The following is a 24,423-nucleotide window of genomic DNA, read 5'->3' as shown; positions in this document are numbered from 1 at the left end:
TGTTGTGTGCTGAGCTGGTGAAAGACCAGCGGTCAGAGTCTCTCCTGGATTCTCCACTCACTATGAAACAGGACAAATGTCAGTGAAGAAGACTGATCATAATGAAACAAGTACAGATCAATAATAAAGATAACACAAGAGGATAACAGAACACAACGTTCTGCATATAGTGCTGTGTAAACATCTTGAGTCTCCTCTGTGTTCTGTGTTTTTCATTTGCAGATCCACACACCTGTCAACATCTAGTGTCAAAATACAGTCATAGAGTATGATGTATGATAATTAATAGTTTAGGTTTTGAAACGTTTTCTAGTATATAATTGATACTATGCAGGTTTAATCAATGCTGTTGCGTTTTCAGGTGCCTGAAAACAAACATTTAGTGATTCTTTTGTTTGGGCCTTGTGTGAAGTATTATCCAGGTTGGGAAGGTTATGCAAGTTAATAAATTAGAGATTACCCTGTTAAAAATGTATTAAGTAAACGAGAAGCAGTGCAAATTTAAGCAAGAGAACCAATCAAAAACAACTCAGAATTTGAGCACACACTGCCAAATGAAAAGAGCTGACAACAGACTGAACTATTATTAGTATTATTAGTATTACTCCTATTTTTGAACGTTTACACATAATGATTTATTTCCTTTTACCGACAGACTAACCCAGTTAACGCGTCATCCACATGTTATCAATGGTGCCTCCAAAAGTTAAATTGTTGTCAACGTAAATTCTGATAACAAGAAATGGGTACCTGCATCAACCCTCACATGCAACAGACACACAAACCCACCGACTTAATGTGCAATCCACCAGCTACCAACGGTGCCTCCAAAACAGATGTCAATTTGAATTCCAAGGACAGGAACTGCGTACCTGCCTCAACTCTTACACGCAACAGATAATCAATAATAATTTATAGGCAGACACTCAGATATAACTAAGAAATCAGGAGATTAACGGGAGAAAGTGTTAAAGTCTTCTGCGAAAATCCAGCGTTAGGCAGGTGTGGATTTGTGGCCGATATACTGTGTGTCTGTACAGGATATCTCTGGCCCATCTACTATCTGTTTTTACATGATGTCTTTTCCCGAATTCCAACTCCGTCTTTAAAACATGTTTCTGCCCCAGAAAGTCCATCACTATTTGAATTTCATGCTATAAGAGGAATTACTCCCTTTTCCCTCAAGTTAAATATTTTAAGATTCACAAAACCTTTAATTTTGACTTGATCTTTGTTATTTTGTGTTCTAAACAGACCCTAAGACCATGGCCAAAAGGCCACAGACGAGCCAAGAAGATGTTTCCACAGAAGGCTAACATCAGATATTAAAATATTTCCCATGAGGTCCTCTAACATACAGGCCCAATAACAGTCTGTCTGCACATTAACTATTGATGTTGGTCTCAGCATCAGGTTTTTAGGTGCTCTCTAAATAACTACAAAACGCACGTAAATGTTCAAACAAGGCACAACATGAAACCAACTGACAGACACAAATATCTGTGCACAGGTACCATACCATGTAATCTGTCCAGCCACATCAGAATAAGTCAAATAAATCCCCAGTATATTACAGACCTAGAAATAACCCAGCCCCACAAAACTCTCTTTAGAAAATGCCTGCTAACTTTCCTTAAAAGGTTTGTCTGAACTGTTTGCTTACTGCTTGGTGGAAGAAAATCATTGCTTCTTGCTTTCTTTAAATGAGCTGCCTGCTGGTCCTCTGGTCCTGTCTGTGATCTGAGGGAGCTGTGTGCAGAGCTACTGGGAGACCGGGAGTCAGAGAGGGAGTCTGCAGTCACTGACAGGGAGAAGAAATAATCAGAAGTTAGACATGAATAAACATGATTTATACATGTAAACAGAAATGTCTCCTACTCCTACTGTCTCCTAATATGGTTGTATTTTAAAAGGCTGATATGGGTCGGTTTCATATAGAGCTGAATGAGCCCCTCAGGGGTAGAAGATCATGTTGCCCCACACGGGGGTCTTGGCAAACAAGTTTACTGAGCAACGTGATCTCCAAAACCTGTTCGTATAAATGTATACGAAATATTGTGACATAGAAAATCGTATAAATGTATACGAAATATTGTGACAGAGAAATTCGTAACAATACATACGTCCGGCTGGTATGGCATTATTAACCACGCCCAAAATACAACGTGAGTGAACGTTTGTCTCCGCCATATTGAATTGAGAGCTCCCTATTAATTCCATTGTACCAAAATGTGTGTAATTACTTGTGTTCTGCCCCATGAAATACTGTTTTTCTGTTATATTCTTACAATTTAACATTGATTTATCGTTAAAAATGCAATCATAACACGTTTATTTTACATCGTTTGACTTAACGAAGGGTGTTTCTACGGGGCGCGGATCCCCATTCACTTTGAATGGGGTGACGTCATCAGTTGTTTGTTTGACCTTTTTTTGCTTAGATTTTTTTTAAACTTACCGAGAAGTAGACACTGCACAATGTAAAAACCTCGTTATTGTAACTGAAAAATACGTCTGAGGGGATTTGTGAGGTATCTGGGCCAGCTATCTAATGTTAGCGGCGTAATTGGTTGTTGACCTGTCAATCTCATTATAAACGTTTCCGTCATCACCATAGACATATATACATAGACGCCCCATTGACTGCTTCAGCCTGTTGCTGCGACTTGCAAGTGCCGCCGCCATATTGGAGAGGTGAAGACTGGCCTGTAAACAAACGCAAGTAAACGGTGGAGCTGCGGTTTTTCTGGATAAAAAGCACTATAGTGTTTGCATTTCTCAACCGATTTCACTGAGTCGTTTTTATATTCAGGGGTTTATGATCTACGTGAAGTACCAGAAAAAAGTTTTGTCTCCATGTTACTTAGAATCTCGATAGTAAGCCATGGATACTGTATATACATACATGTATGTCTATGATAATCGCTGCTAGACGCTCACTGTTCTTGTGCTCCCACAGCTCATTCACTTTGAAATACTGAAAATAAATCTAAACTATCGAAATAGTTAATCATTACCTACTAATATTTGACCATCATTGAGAAAAAAATGGAACAAAATCTGCTAATTTTATTATTATGACTATGAGGAATAATAATACACAAGAAGCATGTTACGTGGTCATGTGTGTGGGTACACCTGGAATTCGTCCATTGTGATTGACTTTAATCAGTAACGTGCATATGGTTTAATCAGGAATCTACGTCAACAGTCAGCCATGACTGTAACTGTAACCCGATGCCATACTAAAGCACGCCCCTGAACTGTACTACAACTTTTTGTTTCTCTCTCTCCGCCGGTATCGCCAGGCACACCTGTGCACCTGTGCCTGGCGATGCCGGCGGAGAGAGAGAAACAAAAAGACGCAACTGGTGGCCTTGTAGTACAGTTCAGGGGGCGTGCTGTGTAGTCAAGGCAAGCAGTCAGGGCCTAGTGGGGTCAAGCCTGTGATTTTTGGCAGAAAGATTGCATTTCTGCAAGATTGAAATTAACTTCAGCTCATCACACTCAGTCGTCTGCCTCTCATTGAAATAGAAGCTTTAATGTCATTGTAATTTCTGATACCTTCTTACTAAATAAAAATAATATAGACTTGAAGAATGTATTCGTTTCAACAGTGGATAATTAACATTTAATGAAACATAATACCTGCACTACAACTTCATACTTAAGTACGTCAGAGCTGTTTCCATTGACTTAATTTCCCATGATGTATAGTGGAGTCATTCCATGTCAAGTGGGACAATGGCTCCCACTCGACCATCTAGTTAAAGCAATTTGAAATGGCTCTACAGAAAACGCTGCTAAAAAAGCGTCTTAAGTACAGGCACCCCCTCACCCCTAAAACATCCTTTTGTGACAAAACTGTTGAGAGTAGAGAGCCAATATTTGGGACTATAACTATTAAGAAGTGTATGAACAACCTTGAACAGCCAGCCAAATCTGAGATGGTCGAGTGGGGAATTTTCCTTAAATTGTCATGTTAGGCGTGGAATGACTTGTGTTTATTCGGACGGTGTTTAAAGAAATGGTGCTGAAATTTGTAGTTCACTAAAACTTAGATTTTGTATTTCCGTTAGGGTTCCAAACTGAGTGCAAACGATAATTTGCCAGACAAAGCTTTTCTCAGATCGCGTGTAATCTAGTAGGTAAATGTTGTATCACATTGTCATGGAACAAGAAATACGCATAATTAGTTGAATCGCTTTTGCTCATTTGGAAATTGTCGTCAGAGGCCAGGATGGATTCATAGTCATCAAAGCTGTTTCTGTCATAGTGTGTGTTTTATTATAGTGTGCCCAGCTCTGTCGGTGTTGCGATTAACTGGTTTTGTTCGTCTGTCGCTTCTTTCGCTGTTTGTATCGCTATCGCAAAATGTTTAGTCTAGAGGCGTTTATTGATGCGCCGACTATTGAAGTGTTATTAAGTGTCAATCGTGATGAACTTGTTTTGATTTCGGGTCATTATAACGTAGATGTTCATGATAGGCCTACAAAAGCAGAACTGTTGTCAAAACGAATTGAGGTTTTGACTGCGCAAGGTGGTTTTGGTGACGTCGGCAAGGTACCTGAAGAGGTTATCAAGCCTGGCTCACCTGCTGCACCTGGTCGTTCCACCACGCCTCCAATTTCCAAGGCTGAAATCGAACTCTGTCGCTTAGAGTTAAGAGAGAAGGAGATTGAATGGGAGCGTGAGAGGTCACGACTTAAAGGAGACAGGCAGACAGTTCGTGAGCGAGACAGTATGGAGCATGAATTTAAAATGAAAGACCTGGAATTGGCGAACGCCATTCGTTTAAAAGAGTTGGATATACAAGCTCGTGAAGCTGGTGGTAAAATTCCAACTGATCATTTCGATGTTGTTCGAAATGTTAGACTTGTCCCTCCATTTAATGAAAAAAAAGTGGATACATTTTTCGCTCATTTCGAAAGAGTCGCCACAGTTCTCAAATGGCCACTTGAAGCGTGGACCATGCTTTTGCAGAGCATTTTTGTAGGGAAAGCGCAGCAAGCTTATTCTTCTTTGCCTTTAGAAGATGCTGCTGATTACCAGAAGGTAAAGCAAGCCGTATTGCGTATAGGCAGAATTATCAGAATCAGAATCAGAATAGTATTTATTGCCAAGTAGGTTTACACCTACCTGGAATTTGTTCTGGTGTATAGGTGCATACAGTGAACATAAAAACATACAACACAATAAGTACTACACAAACACAATAAGTACTACAATACAAAAAGCAAGGCAGGAGTGCAAAAGTGGATGTGCAATGTGCAGTGTGCAATGTAGTGTGTGTTAACACAACACAGGCTTGAGGTGTGGGGGCGGGATAAGTGTCCACGTCAGGTGGGGGAACCATATGCCTCCAACAAGTTTTAGGACTCCTAAGGAAACGGTAGGGGAGACTCATCAAGCTGAGGAGAACCGAGTGACTCGTCCAACAGATTCCATTTTTTGTGGATATTGCAAAAAGCCTGGACATGTACTGTCCAGGGATGGATTAACGAACGGGCCTATCGGGCCCAGGCCCAGGGGCCCATGAGCTCAGGGGGCCCCTAGGCCAGAGACTCTGTGTGAAGTCGCTGTTATGTATCTCTTATTTGTGGTTGAAAAAGGTGTATTTTATTCATTTGCTAATGGCTTTAATTGAGTGTACCTGTGCTGTAACTGCCAGAGAGTTTTTGTGTTTATTATTTTTGATAAACACATTTTAAGCATACTGTTGAGGTAATGTACATTTGCCATTATTACTGTCATTATGTAATTGCTGAATGCAAGTGTAGGAATTGGAATGTGTTGCACTGGGGAATTGAATTGGTGGCACACTTGACCAAGCAGGTGGCAGCCACGGCAGTCCTGTGTAGCATGCTCATACAGCATCAGCATCATTAGTGCTTTGATAGTTAAGAAGTTAAAGTTTAAGGTTTAAAGAAAGCTAAGAAAATGACAACAAGTTTCACCTACTCCCTTTGGTTGTGCGGCCAATGAGGTATGTTTATATGTCATTTCAATTTATATTACGTTTAGCTATATGTTTCATTGTGTAGTGTGTAAATTCATATGTTTTATGTCTTTTTAGTTCTCACGGCAAAGCAAGACCTTATGTATGTTGTACATACAATAAATTGCCTGTCAAAAGAATTCGCAAGTTGTCATTGAACCGGGGGGAGCTACAGTGAGAACTCATCGCAAGGATTGAGTGAAGTTGCAAGGAAACTTTGCGGGAGAAAGTCTTCGGAACCTGAGAAGAAGCGTGAGTGAGAGGGATTCGTGCTAACGTGCTAGACGGTGAGGATTCGCCTGTTAGCAAGAGAACGACACCTTCTCCTCGCCTGTGAAGTTCAGCATGTTCAACCTGTTCGTCGCTACTGGTGAGAAAGAACATCGTCCTTGAAGTAGATGACCCAACGTCAACATCACCTCCAGGAACACTTCGACCGTCTCGTTGGAAAATTGATGACTCACCTAGCTACTTAGCATGAAGCTGGAGTAGCCCAACTAGCAGCGATTCATCTCGTTTGGGAGAAGACCACTCTCCATGGTTTAAGCAAGCACCCTTCAAGTTGGATCATCATTTCATCTATCAGATAAGACTGTGCATGTACCTTTTAACATAGGCTAAGAAGTAAATGAAAAACGAAGTGTATTAGCATTGCTGAGTTAAAGCCAAATAAGTGGACTTAGCCACAACTGCTATACAATACATTTTAAAGTTCGTTTGCATTGCTAGGTTTAAGTCAACAAGTGAATTAGCCTATCAATTGCTATTTAAGTGATACTTTAAAGTGTGAAGTTTGTCATTTGCACAAGTATTGAGGTTTTGCATAGGTCTTATTCTATTCTGTGAATTGATGTTCAACTCTGATTTAAGTTAAAGTAAAGTCATTGCCACTATAGGCATCTAAGTTTATTAAGAAAGCAAATCACTTTACATTGTCATATGGTTTATTAATGTAGCTTGTAATGCCAAGTGTAATTTATTGAAAGTGAAGTTTTCATTTAAACTTATGTTGAATTCTGAGTTCATTAGTGTTAAATCTATAGATTCAAATATTGTACATAAGAGTGTGAAGGAAGACACTTGTAATTGCAACAAACAGTTTATTTAATATAGTGTTTTCATTTAAATAAAGTCAGATAAAACACAGAATATTAAAATGGAAGAACAGCATTCAGCTTGTAATGTAGAAAGTGCAGGTCAGCAGATAGAAACCCAGGTAGGTGTTGAGACACAAGTAGCACCTGCTGATGACAAATCAGACACTGGTGATACACAACAAGAACCAAGAAAAGGTGAAAGAACCCGGAAACTTACCGATAAGGGTAAAGAGCTCCAAGAAGAGAAAGTTAAAAAACTTAAAAAACAATTCATATCTTTCTATGAAAAGTGGAAGTCTCAAGCTAAAGCTGCAAAAGAGTCATTGACAGCAGATCTACCTAATGATATTTTACAAGAGCTCATAGATGGAATTACAAATTCATCCTCTGACCTTCGACGTATCTATGAAGAATTACGTCAACACATTACCCCTGATAATGACACTCGTCGAAGAACAGACACGTGCGAGTCAGTCACAAATACAATTGTGGAGTCAATAATAAATCGCATACAAGTTATGGATGAGGGTCAACACCGACAGCCTGAGGAATGGCCCCTATCTAATCTTAATGCTTTGCGGTCACATACTGACTCACGCAAATCCAAGTCAAGCTCTCGCCAATCACATTCGGACTTCCTGTCTGCAGGGAGTGTAAGGTCGAAGCGAGCAAGCCTGTGTTCTTTAAGGAAACAAGAAGCTGCTGCCGAAGTAGCGGCCACTCAAGCAGCCTTAGAAATTCATGAAGAGGAAGAGCGCCACCTACAGGAGCTTGAAGAGCTTGAGGCTGAAAACAGGGAACGAGTAGCACAGCAAGAGGCAGAAAATGCTGCGAGAATAGTACAGCAAGAGACAGAAAATGCTGCCAGAAAGAAAGCTCTGCAAGTGAAACGTAGAGAGCTGGAACGCTTGGAGACAATTAAGCGACTTAATGCTGCTAAGGCACGTATGGAGGTTTATGATCAAGATTCAGACTCTGACATAAAGGAGCTGCTTCAAGCTTTTGATCCCAAGATAAAGAAACCTCCAACCCTTGCAAAGATGTCTTCGTCTCAGCATTTATCTCAAGCACAGCCTGAAAAGTCAGTCCAACCTGCAACAGATAAACATCATGAGGACACCATGCTTCTCATAAAAACTCTAGCAGAGTCCATCAGTGCAAGTCGTCTCCCCATACCAGAGCCAGTGGTGTTCAGCGGAGACCCACTAAGGTTCAGGGACTGGAAAATGTCATTTCAAACATTGATAGACAGAAAGGCAATACAAGTAAATGAGAAAATCTATTACTTGCGCAAGTATGTCGGAGGTCCAGCAAAGACTGCCATTGAGAGCTACTTCCTGTTAGGAACAGAGTCAGCTTACCATGCAGCATGGGGCATTCTTGAAGAAAGATATGGAAGCCCGTTTGTGATAGCTAAAGCCTTCAGGGACAAGCTTAACTCATGGCCAAATATAGGATCAAAGGAAAGCTGTGAACTGCGTGAATTTGCAGATTTTCTAAGAAGTTGTGAAGCTGCAACATCACAAATTAAGAGTCTAGAAATCCTTGGAGATTGTAATGAAAATCAGAAGATTCTTTCAAAGCTTCCTGATTGGCTGACGTCAAGATGGAATCGAAGAGTTGTGGAAATACAAGAAAAAACTGAAGCTTTTCCTACTTTCAGTAAGTTTGTGGAGTTTGTCACAAAGGAAGCCAAGATAGCCTGCAATCCAGTGACATCTCTGCATGCACTAAAATCAAGTGAAGGTCACACGACAAGATCTTCAAAAATCAGGAGTATTGGTGCAAAGGTGCTAGCAAGTAGCACTGGTGGGAGGGCAGATGTTACAAAATGCATCTTTTGTGAGAAGCTAGGGCATGACCTCCATGTATGCCGGAAATTTATGGAAAAGGCTGTTGCTGAACGAGTCAAGTTTATACAGACTAAAAGGCTATGCTTTGGATGTTTGAAGACAGGCCACCACTCAAAGGCTTGTGAAAGCAGAAGTGTCTGTGAAACCTGTAAGAGGAAACACCCAACTTGTCTACACGAGGACCGTGTTCAAGAAAGAAAAGAAGGACAATCTAAGGATTCAAATGAACGAGGGAAATGGAAACAACCATTAAAGGAAGTGGACAAATCGAAGGATAGTAAAGAGGTTCCAACTGAAGCAACATCTAACAAGGTTACACAAGGTGTTATGAGCACTCATACTTCTACCATCATTCCAGTGTGGCTATCCACAATAAGTGAACCAGATTCTGAAGTATTGATTTATGCCCTTCTGGATACCCAGAGTGATACAACCTTCATGCTCCAAGAAGTAGCAGATGTTCTTAACACAGAAAAGAAACCAGTGCAACTGAAATTGTCCACAATGTCCTCAAGAAGTACAATCATACCATGTCAAAGATTGACTGGTCTGCAGGTGAGAGGGTTTTACTCTCCAAAGAAAATTTCACTCCCTGTGACCTACTCAAGAGATTTCATCCCTGCTAACAAGGCACATATTCCCACACCCAAGACTGCAAGAGCATGGTCACATTTGGAGCATATTGCAGAGAAGATTGCTCCTCAACAGACCTGCGACATTGGCCTTCTTGTAGGTTACAATTGTCCACAAGCACTCTTACCAAGAGAAGTAGTGTCTGGGGAAGATGGTCAGCCATTTGCTCAAAGAACAGACCTCGGCTGGAGCATAGTTGGCTATAGCAATCCCTGTTTTGACAATGGTGATGCTATCGGACTAAGTAATAGAATTGTTGTCAAACAAGTGACACCAAGTTCTGGTCAAAGTCTTGCAAATGAAGTACGATACATATGTCAGAGTCAAATTAAAGAGCTGGTCACACCACCAGATGTACTGAAAATGCTTGAGTCAGACTTCAATGAAAGATCAGTAGAGGACCATCACATCTCGCAAGACGACCTGAGGTTTTTGCAAATAATGGAGGATGGTATTCGACAGAAGGACGACAGTCATTATGAAATGCCTCTGCCATTCAGGGAAGACAAGCCTCAATTGCCAGACAATAAGCGGTGCGCTATTCATCGTCTCAAATGCTTGGAAAAACGACTTAAGAGAGATGAACAATACTACAAGGATTATGTAGCATTCATGACAGAAACAATTAGTCGCGGAGATGCTGAAAGGGTCCCAATTGATGAGCTAAACAACCAACCCGTGTGGTACATCCCACACCATGGCGTGTATCATCCCCAGAAACCAACAAAGATTCGAGTTGTCTTCGATTGTTCAGCAAGGTTCCAAGACATGTCACTGAACGATTACTTGTTAACTGGTCCTGAACTGACCAATGCCTTAGTTGGTGTCCTCTGCCGATTTCGTATGGCTCCAATAGCTGTAATGTGCGACATTGAGCGTATGTTTCATCAGTTTCACGTCAAGGCAGAGGATCAAGACTATCTGAGGTTCCTCTGGTGGGACGAAGGTAATCTCGAGGCTCAACCTGCAGTGTACAGGATGAGGGTGCACTTGTTTGGGGCCGCATCATCACCTGGCTGTGCCAACTTTGGCTTGAAGCACATAGCAGCCCAAGGTCAAGATCGCTTCAGTGAAGCTTCCATGAAGTTCATAGAAAGGAATTTCTATGTTGATGACGGACTTACAAGTGTATCAACTGTGGATGAAGCAATACAGCTGGTCAGAGAAGCGAGGCAACTATGTTGTACTGGCAAGTTGCGGTTGCACAAGTTCATATCTAACAGTCAGCAAGTTATGGCATCAATTCCAAAGGAAGAATGTGCTGTTGGGGCCAATAACTTGGACATGGATTTGGGAGAAACACACATTGAAAGAGCCCTTGGAGTTCAATGGTGTGTTACATCAGACCGTTTCCAGTTCAGAGTAATTGTCAAAGAACAGCCACTCTCTAGAAGAGGAATTTTGTCAACAGTTGCTTCTATTTATGACCCACTTGGATTTATTGCTCCATTTGTTCTTATGGGGAAGAAAGTTCTGCAACAGATGTGTCGCGAAAGAGTCGGCTGGGATGACCCACTCCCTGATGATCTACGACCACAATGGGAGTCTTGGCTTTTGGAGTTACCACATTTGGCTGACATAAGAATCCCGCGCTGCCATGTTCCACATACGTTTGGGAAGGTTCAACGGTATGAACTCCATCACTTTGCTGACGCAAGTGTAACAGGATATGGGGAATGCACTTACCTCAGGGTGACCAGTGCATCGGGTGAAGTTCATTGTTCGTTGGTCATGGGCAAGGCAAGGGTCACTTGTCAGAAACGTCAATGTCAGATGTCAGAAACAATAGCAGGGCAGTGCACACCTCACCGAAGGTGGATGTTACGGAGTAAACTTTGACCTGTTACAATACAATAGCCAAATTATCTACGTAATTAAACCGTAAAATCCAACACATTGGTTGTGTTTGTGTGTGCGTGTGCGTGCATGCGTGTTTTGCGGGCGCACACATTTTTTTCCGCGGAGGGTGGGGGGGACCCTTCAACATGTCCAGTTCCAGGGGCCCGTGGTTTCTTAATCCGTCCATGGTACTGTCTGATTGCTTAACATTGCAGCGTAAAAATAGGTTTCAGTACACTGTTTCTCCCCATGCTGGCCCTAACGTGGGCCTTTGTGTTTCTACACATCCAACGTCTCGGAAAGACGAGAAAATTTGTCAGGCTTTTGCTCCGTTCATTACAGATGCCTGTGTCCCTTTGCCGGGTGAGCATGGCACGCAGGTGCCTATAAGGATACTTTGTGACACTGCTGCCTCGCAAAGTTTTATTCTGGAGAATGTCCTGCCTTTTAGTGACCAGTCTTATACTGGCGAAGATGTGCTTGTCCAGGGTTTCGAAATGGGATTTGTGAATGTTCCTCTCCATGACGTGAGACATTTATTTCTCATCCTTTGTCTCGTACTAGTGGGGGGAAAGCCTCGAAGTCTGTCTGCTCCACTATCTCTTGTTCCTTGCGTTACTAAACAGTCTGTCAGTCGCGAACAACTTATTTTCGAACAGAGGAACGACTCTTCTCTCTCTCCCTTACTTACTGACGCGGTGTCTGAGAAAGACATTGAGTCTGCGCCGCTGGGCTACTTTATTCGAGAGTGAGTCTTGATGCACGTGACCGTAGCCACACCGCTTACAGACCTCCTCAGCCCCAAACAGTCGTTTGTGTGGACAGAGGAAAGCCAGTTGGCATTTGAGTCCGTCAAAGCCTTACTCACCACTGCTCCTGTGCTGGCTGCCCCTAGCTTCTCGCTGGAGCCTCCTACTGCAAGGGTTCCACCTTAACATTCAACACATAAGGGGACGTGGAAACGTGGTGGCAGATGCGCTTTCTCGCGCGTAGTTCAATTTTCAATTGCGCTTTTGCGCGCATAGTAGAAAAATAAATAAATACATTATTTTAAAAAAAAAAACCTGTTGGTTGTGGGTATATAAATAAATTGTGGTTTAAAATGCACTCTAAAAAATGTTTTCTTCCTGTCTCCAGTTGAGCTTATTTGGGGAGGTAATTCTGATGATGGATGAGTACTTTTCATATGTATCAATTTCTGTAAATATTTATAAAGAGTGAAATGCTTAGTTTAAACCCCAATTTCTTTCTTTAAGGGTGGGGGTGTTACATAGTCCTGGGTTTTTGCTTGCTTCCTGCTCTGGTCTGTGCATTTCTTGCTGTAGGTGGAGACTGGGCGTGGTCATGTAATTACTGGGACCGGCCTACACGGATAAAAGCCATGCAGTTTCCAAGATGGATGCTCTCTCTCGCCTCGCAAAAGACAGACGCTGGAACACTAAATACTATAGTCGACTGACTGTTTACTTGAACTCTCCATTATACTTCTGCTACGATTCTTGATCTTGTTTGTTTGTTTGTTACCGGGTGGTTATTTTCAGCACATTATTAGTTTAGTTAGTTAGTATAGGTAAGTAAGTTGGACTTCTGAAGACTCACTTTTTGTTTTGCCTGTCTCATGACTTGTACGTCGGGCACGGGAGCCAGGCAAGTTCACACCACAAACACAGCAAGCGTGATGTTTTCTTTTTCCTTTTTCCTTTCAGTCTTGTAACCACCTTGTTTTTGTACGGGATTTTGGCGTTTTCTTTCTAAACTTATACTTTTGTGCACAAAACCAAGACTGTGACTTCGTTTATGTTACGATTTCTGGTTTGGGATTCGTAGCACCTTAGTTACTGTTTTGTTTATTGCCTTGCAATGACAAGTTCGACTCGTGTTTTGTTTTCCGCTACGCCGTTGAAATTGATAGTTTAGTTTTGTTAAATAGTCCGTGGGTTTTGCCTCAGTGCAAGAGGATCTGTTTCCTCATCATCTGTGTTTCCTACAACCTGTGGTCTGTCTCGTATGTCCCTGGCTGTTCAATTGCAATAAACTCTGTTTCCAGAATTACCATCTGTTACGACCCCCTGTGCCCTGCACACCCTGCCTGCAGTCCCTATACTGGCCATATGGAGGCAGCAGGCTGTGGACCTGCAATGGAGCATGATGAACAGTGATTATCCACACCTGGCGCCAGGTACTGGCCAGCACTGCTACGCCTGATGGGAACCCTTCTCAGCTTCCGCTACTCACACACACTTTTTGTCAACGCTCCTACTCACCTACATACCCACGACACGCATCCACGCATCTTTGAGAACCCCTAGACTTTTCAGTTCGATCAACCATTTTGTTGTTAATAAATAGCCGTTTTGTTATAAGATACACCGTTTGTCTGTGTCTACCATTTTATGTTAAGGCCCCACGAGCCGGGCGTAATACCATCTCTGTGTCGATCCGTTCCGTGACACTATCTAGGGTGCTATTGGATGTAATCGTGAATAGTTTCCTAGTCTACTTTGTAGTTCAAACAATTAGGATATCTAATTCTTTCCAACTTCTTCTATAAAATCGATCCTATAAAGGTATCCTGCATGGAACAGCCAGTCCGTATTTATTTTGTATGTATCACTACGAATTTGTATGTTAAAAATGTTCGTATACATATGTACGACGGCTGATTGAGACCAGGCTGTACTGAGATGATGGTTGGTTGCCTGAGTAACTCACCAGTCTCATAATGGTGTCCTCTGTTTCCTGCCACCATCTCTTCTATCTTCTCCATCAGCTGTGTAACCTGCATGTGATCTTCTCTCTTCTGATTGTTGAGGACATGATATCTGTTCCCACATTTTTCGACCAGCCACTGCAGACTCTCTCCTTCACTCTCAATGTGCTGCTCAATGGGTGTGTCTCCCAGACAGTCTCCAAAGGTGAACAGCACTATAGTGTGACTCCACACTCTCTCACTGAGAAACTCCAGGTGTTCCTGCACTGATCTTCTCTTGGTCACTGTAAATGGATAGTCCGCACCTATGACCACCAGCAGAGCGTGGGGTCCAGGAGGACAGAGAGACACACTGAGCTCAATCTCATTTTTAGTCAGTTCAGGAGTTTCCTCTAACTGATAATTCTTCCACCATCCTGGAGCCTCCACCACAGTGACCTGCCTCCTTGCTACTTGTCCCTGTCTCTTCACACACTGAGCTGTTCTCCCTACAGTATCAAACTCCTCTCTGCCCAGGATGGTGTTTCCCGATGAACTCTTGCCAGCCTTTCTATTCCCAAGCAGCAAAATCCTCAACTCTGACAGATGAAGAGAATCACCTTACATGAAGAAGCACAAGTCAGTCAGTGCAGGTTATAGTTCTTCTGAATAACTTTTAATCTTAGTCAGCTATAGAGGCAACATGATGTCAAATGCATACCTAATCCACATAGTACATTATTTATTAAAGGACGTGTATGAAAAATGACACTTGTCAATTTAGTCAATGTGTTTATCAGTAGCAATAAATGCACTGATCATGTGTCTCCTATCTGCTGTGTAAAATGTCTGTGACTGTGTAAAGAAAGCTAATGTACAATCCATTGGAGACGAGCAACAAAAGGGAAGTTGTTGAATATGAGATTCTTAACTCACCCATCCGTGATCTGAGGGACTCTCTCTGTCTCTTCACCTTCATCATCCTCTCTTTCACATTCTCTTCATCTCTCCTCCTCTTCTCCTCCAATATTTCTATTCTTTGTCTCTCCATCTTGTAATGGCATCCTCTGTTTCCTGCCACCATCTCTTTTATCTTCTCCATTAGCTGTGTAACCTGCATGTGATCTTCTCTCTTGTTGTTGAGGACATGATATCTGTTCCCACATTTCTCTACCAGCCACTGCAGACTCTCTCCTTCACTCTCAATAAGCTGCTCAATGGGTGTGTCTCCCAGCCAGTCTCCATAGGTGAACAGCACTATAGTGTGACTCCACACTCTCTCACTGAGAAGCTCCAGGTGTTTCTGTAGGGATCTTTTGTATGTTTCAACAAATGAGCTGTGCACACGTATGACCAGCAGCAGAGCGTGGGGTCCAGGAGGACACAGAGACACACTGAGCTCAATCTCATTTTTAGTCAGTTCAGGAGTTTCCTCTAACTGATAATTCTTCCACCATCCTGGAGCCTCCACCACAGTGACCTGCCTCCCTGCGACTTTTCCCTGTCTCTTCACACACTGAGCTGTTCTCCCTACAGTATCAAACTCCTCTCTGCCCAGGATGGTGTTTCCCGATGAACTCTTGCCAGCCTTTCTATTCCCCAGCAGCAAAATCCTCAACTCTGACAGATGAAGAGAATCACCTGACATGAAGAAGCACAAGTCAGTCAGTGCAGGTTATAGTTCTTCTGAATAACTTTTAATCTTAGTCAGCTATAGAGGCAATATGATGTCAAATGCATACCTAATCCACATAGTACATTATTTATTAAAGGACGTGTGTGAAAAATGACACTTGTCAATTTAGTCAATGTGTTTATCATTAGCAATAAATGCACTGATCATGTGTCTCCTATCTGCTGTTTTAAATGTCTGTAACTGTGTAAAGAAGGCTAATGTACAATCCATTGGAGACGAGCAACAAAAGGGAAGTTGTTGAATATGAGATTCTCAACTCACCCATCAGTGATCTGAGAGACTCTCTTTCTTTCTTCACCTCCATCATCCTCTCTTTCACTCTCTTCATCTCTCCTCCTCTTCTCCTCCAATATTTCTATCCTCTGTCTCTCCATCTCATAATGACGTCCCCTGTTTCCTGCCACCATCTCTTCTATCTTCTCCATCAGCTGTGTAACCTGCATGTGATCTTCTCTCTTCTCATTGTTGAGGACATGATATCTGTTCCCACATTTCTCTACCAGCCACTGCAGACTCTCTCCTTCACTCTCAATGTGCTGCTCAATCGGTGTGTCTCCCAGCCAGTCTCCCCAGGTGAACAGCACTATAGTGTGACTCCACACTCTCTCACTGAGGAGCTCCAGGTGTTCATGTAGGGAACTCTTCGCTGTCTCTGTGAATGGTTCATCCACACGTATGACTAGCAGCAGAGCGTGGGGTCCAGGAGGACAGAGAGACACACTGAGCTCAATCTCATTTTTAGTCAGTTCAGGAGTTTCCTCTAACTGATAATTCTTCCACCATCCTGGAGCCTCCACCACAGTGACCTGCCTCCCTGCTACTTGTCCCTGTCTCTTCACACACTGAGCTGTTCTCCCTACAGTATCAAACTCCTCTCTGCCCAGGATGGTGTTTCCTGATGAACTCTTCCCAGCTGTTCTGTATCCCAGCAGCACAATCCTCAACTCTGACAGATGAAGAGAATCACCTGACATGAAGTATGAAAAATAACAATTGTAGATTTTGTGAACGTGTTTATCAGTAGCAATAAACACACTGATCATGTGTCTCCTATATACTGTGTAAAATGTCTGTAACTGTCTAAAGAAAGCTAATATACAATCCATGGGAGACGAGCAACAAAAGGGAAGTTGTTGAATTTAAGATTCTTAACTCACCCATCAGTGATCTGAGAGACTCTCTATCTATCTTCACCTTCATCATCCTCTCTTTCACTCTCTCTTCATCTCTCCTCCTCTTCTCCTCCAATATTTCTCTTATCTGTCTCTCCATCTCATAATGGCATCCTCTGTTTCCTGCCACCATCTCTTCTATCTTCTCCATCAGCTGTGTAACCTGCATGTGATCTTCTCTCTTCTGATTGTTGAGGACATGATATCTGTTCCCACATTTCTCTACCAGCCACTGCAGACTCTCTCCTTCACTCTCTATATGCTGCTCAATGGATGTGTCTCCCAGCCAGTCTCCACGGGTGAACAGCACTATAGTGTGACTCCACACTCTCTCACTGAGAAGCTCCAGGTGTTTCTGCACTGATCTTGTATATGTCTCTGTGAATGGTTCATCCAAATCTACGACCAGTAGCAGGGCGTGGGGTCCAGGAGGACACAGAGACACACTGAGCTCAATCTCATTTTTAATCAGTTCAGGAGTTTCCTCTGAATGATGATTCCTCCACCATCCTGGAGCCTCCACCACAGTGACTTGCCTCCCTGCTACTTGTCCCTGTCTCTTCACACACTGAGCTGTTCTCCCTACAGTACCAAACTCCTCTCTGCCCAGGATGGTGTTTCCTGATGAACTCTTCCCAGCTCCTCTGTATCCCAGCAGCACAATCCTGAACTCTGACAGATGATGTATTTTTCCTGAGTATAAAGTACACATTAGTCAGTACATGACAGTACATACGATGAAGTAATATCTCAGTTAATTTGGGGAATACTTTGATGGGTTGAACATTGTAAGCAAGTCCTAGTGATGCAATTCCAGTTAATATGTATGTGTGGTCAATAAACGGGTTTGTTTTTATAAATTACATAAAATACTGTAACACGGTTTAACTATACGGTGCACTTAATAGTCGAGGACAGTCTAAACAGTTTAAAATCAACGTTTATGGTAACATTTGTGTGAAGTAGATACACACAAGTTGTACCATATAGAGATATGAGAGTTGAGAGATATTAGTATAAGTTGCCAGAAAAGCCGCATATGTTTGCAAGGCCCATGTATTGTCCAGCAGGACAGCATCGCTGTAAAGTCAGTGATTGTAGACCAAGCTTTTAATTTCTACTCACATTAATAATGTGTTCATAATAATCTGCTGGATGGTGTGTTCCATCATCATTTATTTCATTATATAAATTACATAATTACTTGACAGCTATGTTGCCTATAATATCACTATCGAGTGGGGTGGTGGAATTCTGCGATAAGGTTATTGAACATAGACCATGCCTGGCACAACAGAGACTATGGATGACACAACAGAGACTAAGGATGACACAAACATGACTGCAGCAGTACATACTTGTGTTGCCTGGACAACAGAGACTATGGATGACACACACATGGCTGCAGCAGTACATACTTGTGTTGCCTGTACTCAAACCAAAGGCAATCAGTTTTCTTAAAATAGTTGAACTAACTTATCGTAAACTGTTTTAAAAGCCCAATATTTTTTTGCTGTGATTTAGTTGCAAATTTCTTTAATGATGGGATATGATGTACGGACATATGCTGTAATTGGTCAGTTTGTAATTGGTCCATACAGCACTTAATAACAAAGTTGTTATTGGAAGCTTTGTTGCCATGCATTAATTGTAAAATCAGCAGTACATTTAGTTATAGTACAATTATGTCCATGAAACATTTAATTAATCACGCATCAAGGCTGACAGCTGGATCTAACAAATGTGAAATCTCGTTACACTTAACAAATTAGATCAAAATGATTGTAAAACAGTACATATATAACTCACCTGAAGGGGGCTTGTTACTAGCTGCCATTTTGTTTACTCAAGTGTCATGCCTGGAGGCTTCTACGGGACGTTACTGGGACTGCGTGCCTTTATCAAAGAAACAGATCAACAACATCTTCCTGCAGTGATAATTACACACTCACACACACACTTAATATTTCACATTTGTAAACATAATGTTGTTACATGTTGTGTACTGGAGGTCCATTAATATGATGTATTTTTAATGAAATGCGTGCCTTTATCAGGAAACAGATCTCTTATCTTCAACGCTGAGAAGAAAATCTATTTTGTTTATAATTTATAGTCCAGATAATTATTTTCATATTTCAATGTTTAGATAATGTCATCTGAATAATGTGTTTTCAGTAGTTCACATGTTTAAACATAAAACTGCTCAAAGATTTAAAATGTGTTTTCCCTCACCTGACTCAGTCGCCTCTTCTGCACGAGTGAACGTTAAAACAGAACAGACAGGTAGAGCTGGTTTGGGAGGAGCTGATATATCTCCCTCTGATTGGTTAATACCTGCTGTTTGTACAGGTCACATTCCACCATTGGTGTATCGAGTCCTACTGTAATAGCCTTTATGTCTCCTACCATTAAACAAGGATTTAAACTTTCAGTCATTCAGGTCAGTTACTCAGTGCAGCCATTTTAAATAACACCCAGGACACAGCAGCTTCTGAGTTTAGGATTCATTGTGAGGATTGAGAGAATTGATATTCCTGTGACTTGAGACTGTAATTATGATGTGTCACGTGACTGTGAAGGGACTCACCTTCATTCGACTGCGACCAGGAATGCAGTCTGTCCAGAACACACTGCCCCTGCACACACACTACTATCTGAGATGATAGCAGGATGTGTCACGAGGACAGAGAGGTAGAGTTCTGGCTGTAGGATCAGGGGGATCCTCTGATGAATACACAGGTGTACATTATGGTTGTCATAGCAACACAATCAGAGGCACTGATGCTCAGGATGGGAGGTAACTGAGGCGAGGGAAACTAGTTCATGAGAGTGGAGAGAGATTCCAGTCAGAACTAAAGTCTCATGATTCATATATATTAATGTCTTATTATTCTACTCAAATGCCTTCATGTTTCTTAGAATTAGAAGTCTTATGATTCATATATATTAATGTCTTATTACTGTACTATATGCCTTCATAATTAGAAGTGGGGTTAAGTATCTGTGTGTTCCTCAATGTGCCATTTATATCCCTGTGGCTCTGTGTTCTCAGTGATTGAGTTGGGGTGTTTTGGTTTTGTCTCTAAGGCCACAGTGTCACCTCTAACTCGCTCATGGCCCACATGATCTGACCTCTGTGATTAACACCCCCTCTCCTGTCTGACCTAGGATACTCAAACTGAGCTCTGTGATTAACACCCCCCTCTCCTGTTAGACCTAGGATACTCAAACTGAGCTCTGTGATTAACACCCCCTCTCCTAGGATACTCAAACTGAGCTCTGTGATTAACACCCCCTCTCCTGTCAAAATGTTTCCCCCTGAAATCAAGCCCCTGCCTGTACCATGGGTTTAGGATACGCCTCAGGCTTATGTGTGGCTTCCCTCTGTAACCACTGTTGTTGTCATGCCAACAACGATCAACAATTGTACAAAGTTGTTATTCGCAGCTTTGTTGTAAACTCAAATGTCATGCCTGGAGGCTTCTACGAGAAGTTACTGCGTATGCATGCCTTTACAGAAACAGATATCTTATCTTGAATGCTTATTTTGTTCATAATTTATAGTCCAGATAATTATTTTCACATTTCAACGTTTATATAATGTCATCTTCTGAATAATGTGTTTTCAGTAGTGCACATGTGTAAACATAAAACTGCTCAAAGATTTAAAATGTATTTTTCCTTACCTGACTCAGTCGCCTCTTCTGTACAAGTGAAATTAAAAATAGAATAGACAGGTAGAGCCGGTTTGGGAGGAGCTGATATATCTACCTCTGATTGGTTAATACCTGCTGTTTGTACAGGCCACATTCCACCATGGGTGTATCGAGTCATACTGTAATAGCCTTTATGTCTCCCTCCATTAAACAAGGATTTAATCTTTCAGTCATTCAGGTCAGTTACTCAGAGCAGCCACATTAAATAATACCCAGGACGCAGCAACGGCTGAGTTTAGGATTAATTGTGAGAATTGAGAGAGTTGATATTCCTGTGACTTGTGATTGTAATTCTGATGTGTCACGTGACTTTCATAGTTTGTATGTGCTGTTGCTGATGTGGGTGTGGCTTGTAATCCTGATGTGTCAGGTGACTGTGGAGGGGCTCTCTGATTGGCTCAGCACTTCCCTGTGTGGGACTCCTGCTGCCAAACCTCCTCCACTCTCTCCTCCACCAGAGAGGCCTTTCAGCACCTCCTCCCACACTGACACCTGTGCCATGGGACTCAACAGCACCTCCTCCACACTGACACCTGTGCCATGGGACTCAACAGCACCTCCTCCACACTGACACCTGTGCCATGGGACTCAACAGCACCTCCTCCACACTGACACCTGTGCCATGGGACTCAACAGCACCTCCTCCACACTGACACCTGTGCCATGGGACTCAACAGCACCTCCTCCACACTGACACCTGTGCCATGGGACTCAACAGCACCTCCTCCACACTGACACCTGTGCCATGGGACTCAACAGCACCTCCCCCCACACTGACACCTGTGCCATGGGACTCAACAGCACCTCCTCCACACTGACACCTGTGCCATGGGACTCAACAGCATGAAGTGGGCACATGTACTGGGCTCAGATGAAGTCCCTTTAGACCTGCACATCCTGCCACCATCACAGTTCTGAATGGTACAGGGTTACCAGGCAACCAGGGATTGTGTAAATAACCACAAGTTTTACAGGCTGTCTGCCATCAGCAAAGACAATCACTAAAGCCATTTATTCATCTTTGCAAACTTAGTTGGTAAGGATGAAAGGGTTGTCTTTGCTGTATCTGTACATTTTGGGATTGTAAGTACATGACACTGTCCTGTTTAACATCTTGTGCTAAATGTATTGAGAGATTTGTCATGTGACTTTTGATATCCATGGAAACGTGTCTTGATAGTGAATGTAGGGTGTAACTGGAGTGCTAGGGCCCTCTTGTGGCAGTTCAATACAACTGCACAAATGCATCTCCATAGCCTATACTGTATGTATGTATGTGATCTTTTTTATAACTATATAACATATATGTATGTGTTTTCTTTTGTATCCGTATATAATCTATATATATACTGTAAGTGTTTTCTTTTGTATCCCTATATAGCCTATATGTGTGACTCTGCAGTATCAAAGGTGGTCCTGGCAATATATATGATAGTTATAATAAATTACAATATATATTACAGTGTTGAACTGTATATATTTGAAAAGTAGACGATTTAAGTTTTCTGAGGGTGTTATTTCTATGTCTATAAGACAAACTCTATAAAAACTTGCAGAGACTTGCTTTGTGTAGCTCAATGCTAGGGACATTTTTGGGTCTCAGGTCAAGGGTCAAACCTGGAGCAGTGGAGCAGCTTGGTGCAGATTACTGTGACCTCTGGGCCCCTGTGACCTCTGGGCCCCTGTGACCTCTGGGCTCCTGTGACCTCTGGGCTCCTGTGACCTCTGGGCCCCTGAGCCTTTGTCTGTCCATGCAGTGATCCAGAGCAACAATTAAGTGGAATAAGAAGATAATATCAGTTTAGCAAGAAGAGAGTCGGAGTGTGAGGGCATAAGAGACTCTGCAGTGCTATGACCTCCATGAGAGACTTAGCATGTCTCTCCTCAGTGTCATGAGCTCAGCATGTCTCTCCTCAGTGTCATGAACTCAACATCTCTTCTCAGTGTCATGAGCTCAGAGGAGGTGGAGGAGGAGGTGGAGGAGGAGGAGGAGGAGGATGTGGAGGAGGAGGAGGTGGAGGTGGGGGTGGGGGTGGAGGAGGAGGAGGTGGAGGAGGTCCCGGTGTATCGATATCAGGGGGACTTTTGCCCTCAGCTACTGTAACCCACACCAACAGGACTTCAGAACCTATCAAGTGTCATGTGTGTCCATGTGTCCATGACGCTGAGAGTGAGAGAGAGAGAGAGAGAGAGAGAGAGAGAGAGAGAGAGATTTTACTCAGGGATGAAAAATTACTTGAAAAATGTTTTTTTTTGTCATCGCTAAAAGAGAACTAGATTTGTTTTTCAGTTGATCCACATTCAGTTTTTTTTATTTGTTACTTTGATATTGCCTTGAATACACAATATGTTCAACAAGGTTCACAGATAGCTGGATGCAAGTGCAAGCAGGGGCAGTTGATGATGGGAGACAGGGGTAGTTGATGATGGGAGATAGGGGCAGTTGATGATGGGAGACAGGGGCAGTTGATGATGAGAGACAGGGGCAGTTGATGATGGGAGACAGGGGCAGTTGATGATGGGAGACATGGGCAGTTGATGATGAGAGACAGGGGCAGTTGATGATGGGAGATAGGGGCAGTTGATGATGGGAGACAGGGGCAGTTGATGATGGGTGAGCAGGCTGGTGATAAGTAGGTCGTGATGCTAGGCGTCGAGTGATTAGTACTGATGAGAGAGGAAACGATGTAGTTGAAGTCATTATAATATGTCTACAATGTGACATGAATTATATTTAAGACAATGAGAATATTTTATGTAAAACATCTTTCTCATATGAGAAATGTGTACTTCATCTGCCAATTATTGATTCTACTTAGTAATGAAATAATGTGGAAAATATATGAACCAACCACCAAAGCACCTCCACTGAGGACTAGATGTGTATGTTGGTCATCATGATGTTGATCATTATTAAACTTCATGTAGTTACCTGTGGTGATCAGAGGGGGGAGCCCTTGAGTGGTGGAAGCACAAGGCAGCAGGATGAAGATGTTCATCGATGCTCTGGTTGCACCTTTGTCCTCCAGCAAGCTACACAGGGGAGGCTAGTACTAGTAGGGAATAGTGATCATTGCACAATTGTAAGAAATACATGGGTAAAGACAAAATTGCACATGGATACAATTGGTGAATTTTAATGACCAAGCCTTTTTAACAGGCATTTTGCATGGGGACATGCACTATACATCTGAAATCTGAAGGAATCAGAATTTAAGGTTTAGGGTTAATAAGGATATGCCATAGTCAATAATTCAATGTATGTTGTACCTCGTTATAATTATCACTTTTATTTGGAGATGTGTGAAATGTAAAACTTCTCATGTGTATTCTGGACCTGCACTACATGAGGTGTGAGATAGCTCTCATTTCCTCCCCGGCCAGGGCATAGTATCTGAGGTGCTTCGGCCCCATGCATAGAATTATAGTTCTTTGATCTTGTCTGGGGCTCTGACACCCCTGTGCTCTGTGTGAGCAAATGGGTCTCAGACATCACGACTCCCAGGTAATAATTAGATAAATATTCACTAAGGCATGGAGCCATGGGGTGACACCCCTTGTTTTACTAAAAGAATAAAAGCCTGTGTGTGTTTCAATGGCTGACAGAAGAGAGTTAGGTGAATCCCTCGAGTGGAATCTAAGTCTCTCCTCCTCTGGTGTACATCATTGCCAGATTAAAACCTGAATTTGGGCTGATCCATCAGGACCAAAACCTCACGCCACAAAA

At 42.3% G+C, this 24,423-nt stretch overlaps 1 protein-coding gene and 1 pseudogene across 1 annotated transcript; both read right to left on the bottom strand.

Moving 5' to 3' along the window:
• The window catches only part of LOC105890422, a 2,508-nt pseudogene extending 1,752 nt beyond the window's left edge, over nucleotides 1–756 (bottom strand).
• A 15,417-nt stretch (nucleotides 757–16,173) lies between these two features.
• On the bottom strand, nucleotides 16,174–17,700 carry LOC116223422 (GTPase IMAP family member 8-like; the record flags this gene model as incomplete). The annotated part of the gene is made up of 3 exons (XM_031579939.2): nucleotides 17,108–17,700; nucleotides 16,963–17,065; nucleotides 16,174–16,772 (listed from the first exon to the last, which is right to left on the bottom strand). Coding segments are annotated over exons 1-3 (1,284 nt in total), but the record flags the coding sequence as incomplete, so codon positions are not given.
• Nucleotides 17,701–24,423: the final 6,723 nt, after the last annotated feature.

This window comes from Clupea harengus, chromosome 2, assembly GCF_900700415.2.
Source record: "Clupea harengus chromosome 2, Ch_v2.0.2, whole genome shotgun sequence".
In the NCBI taxonomy this organism is placed as follows: domain Eukaryota; kingdom Metazoa; phylum Chordata; class Actinopteri; order Clupeiformes; family Clupeidae; genus Clupea; species Clupea harengus.
The sequence above is the reverse complement of the archived record's forward strand: the minus strand, read 5'-3'. Positions and strand labels throughout refer to the sequence as shown.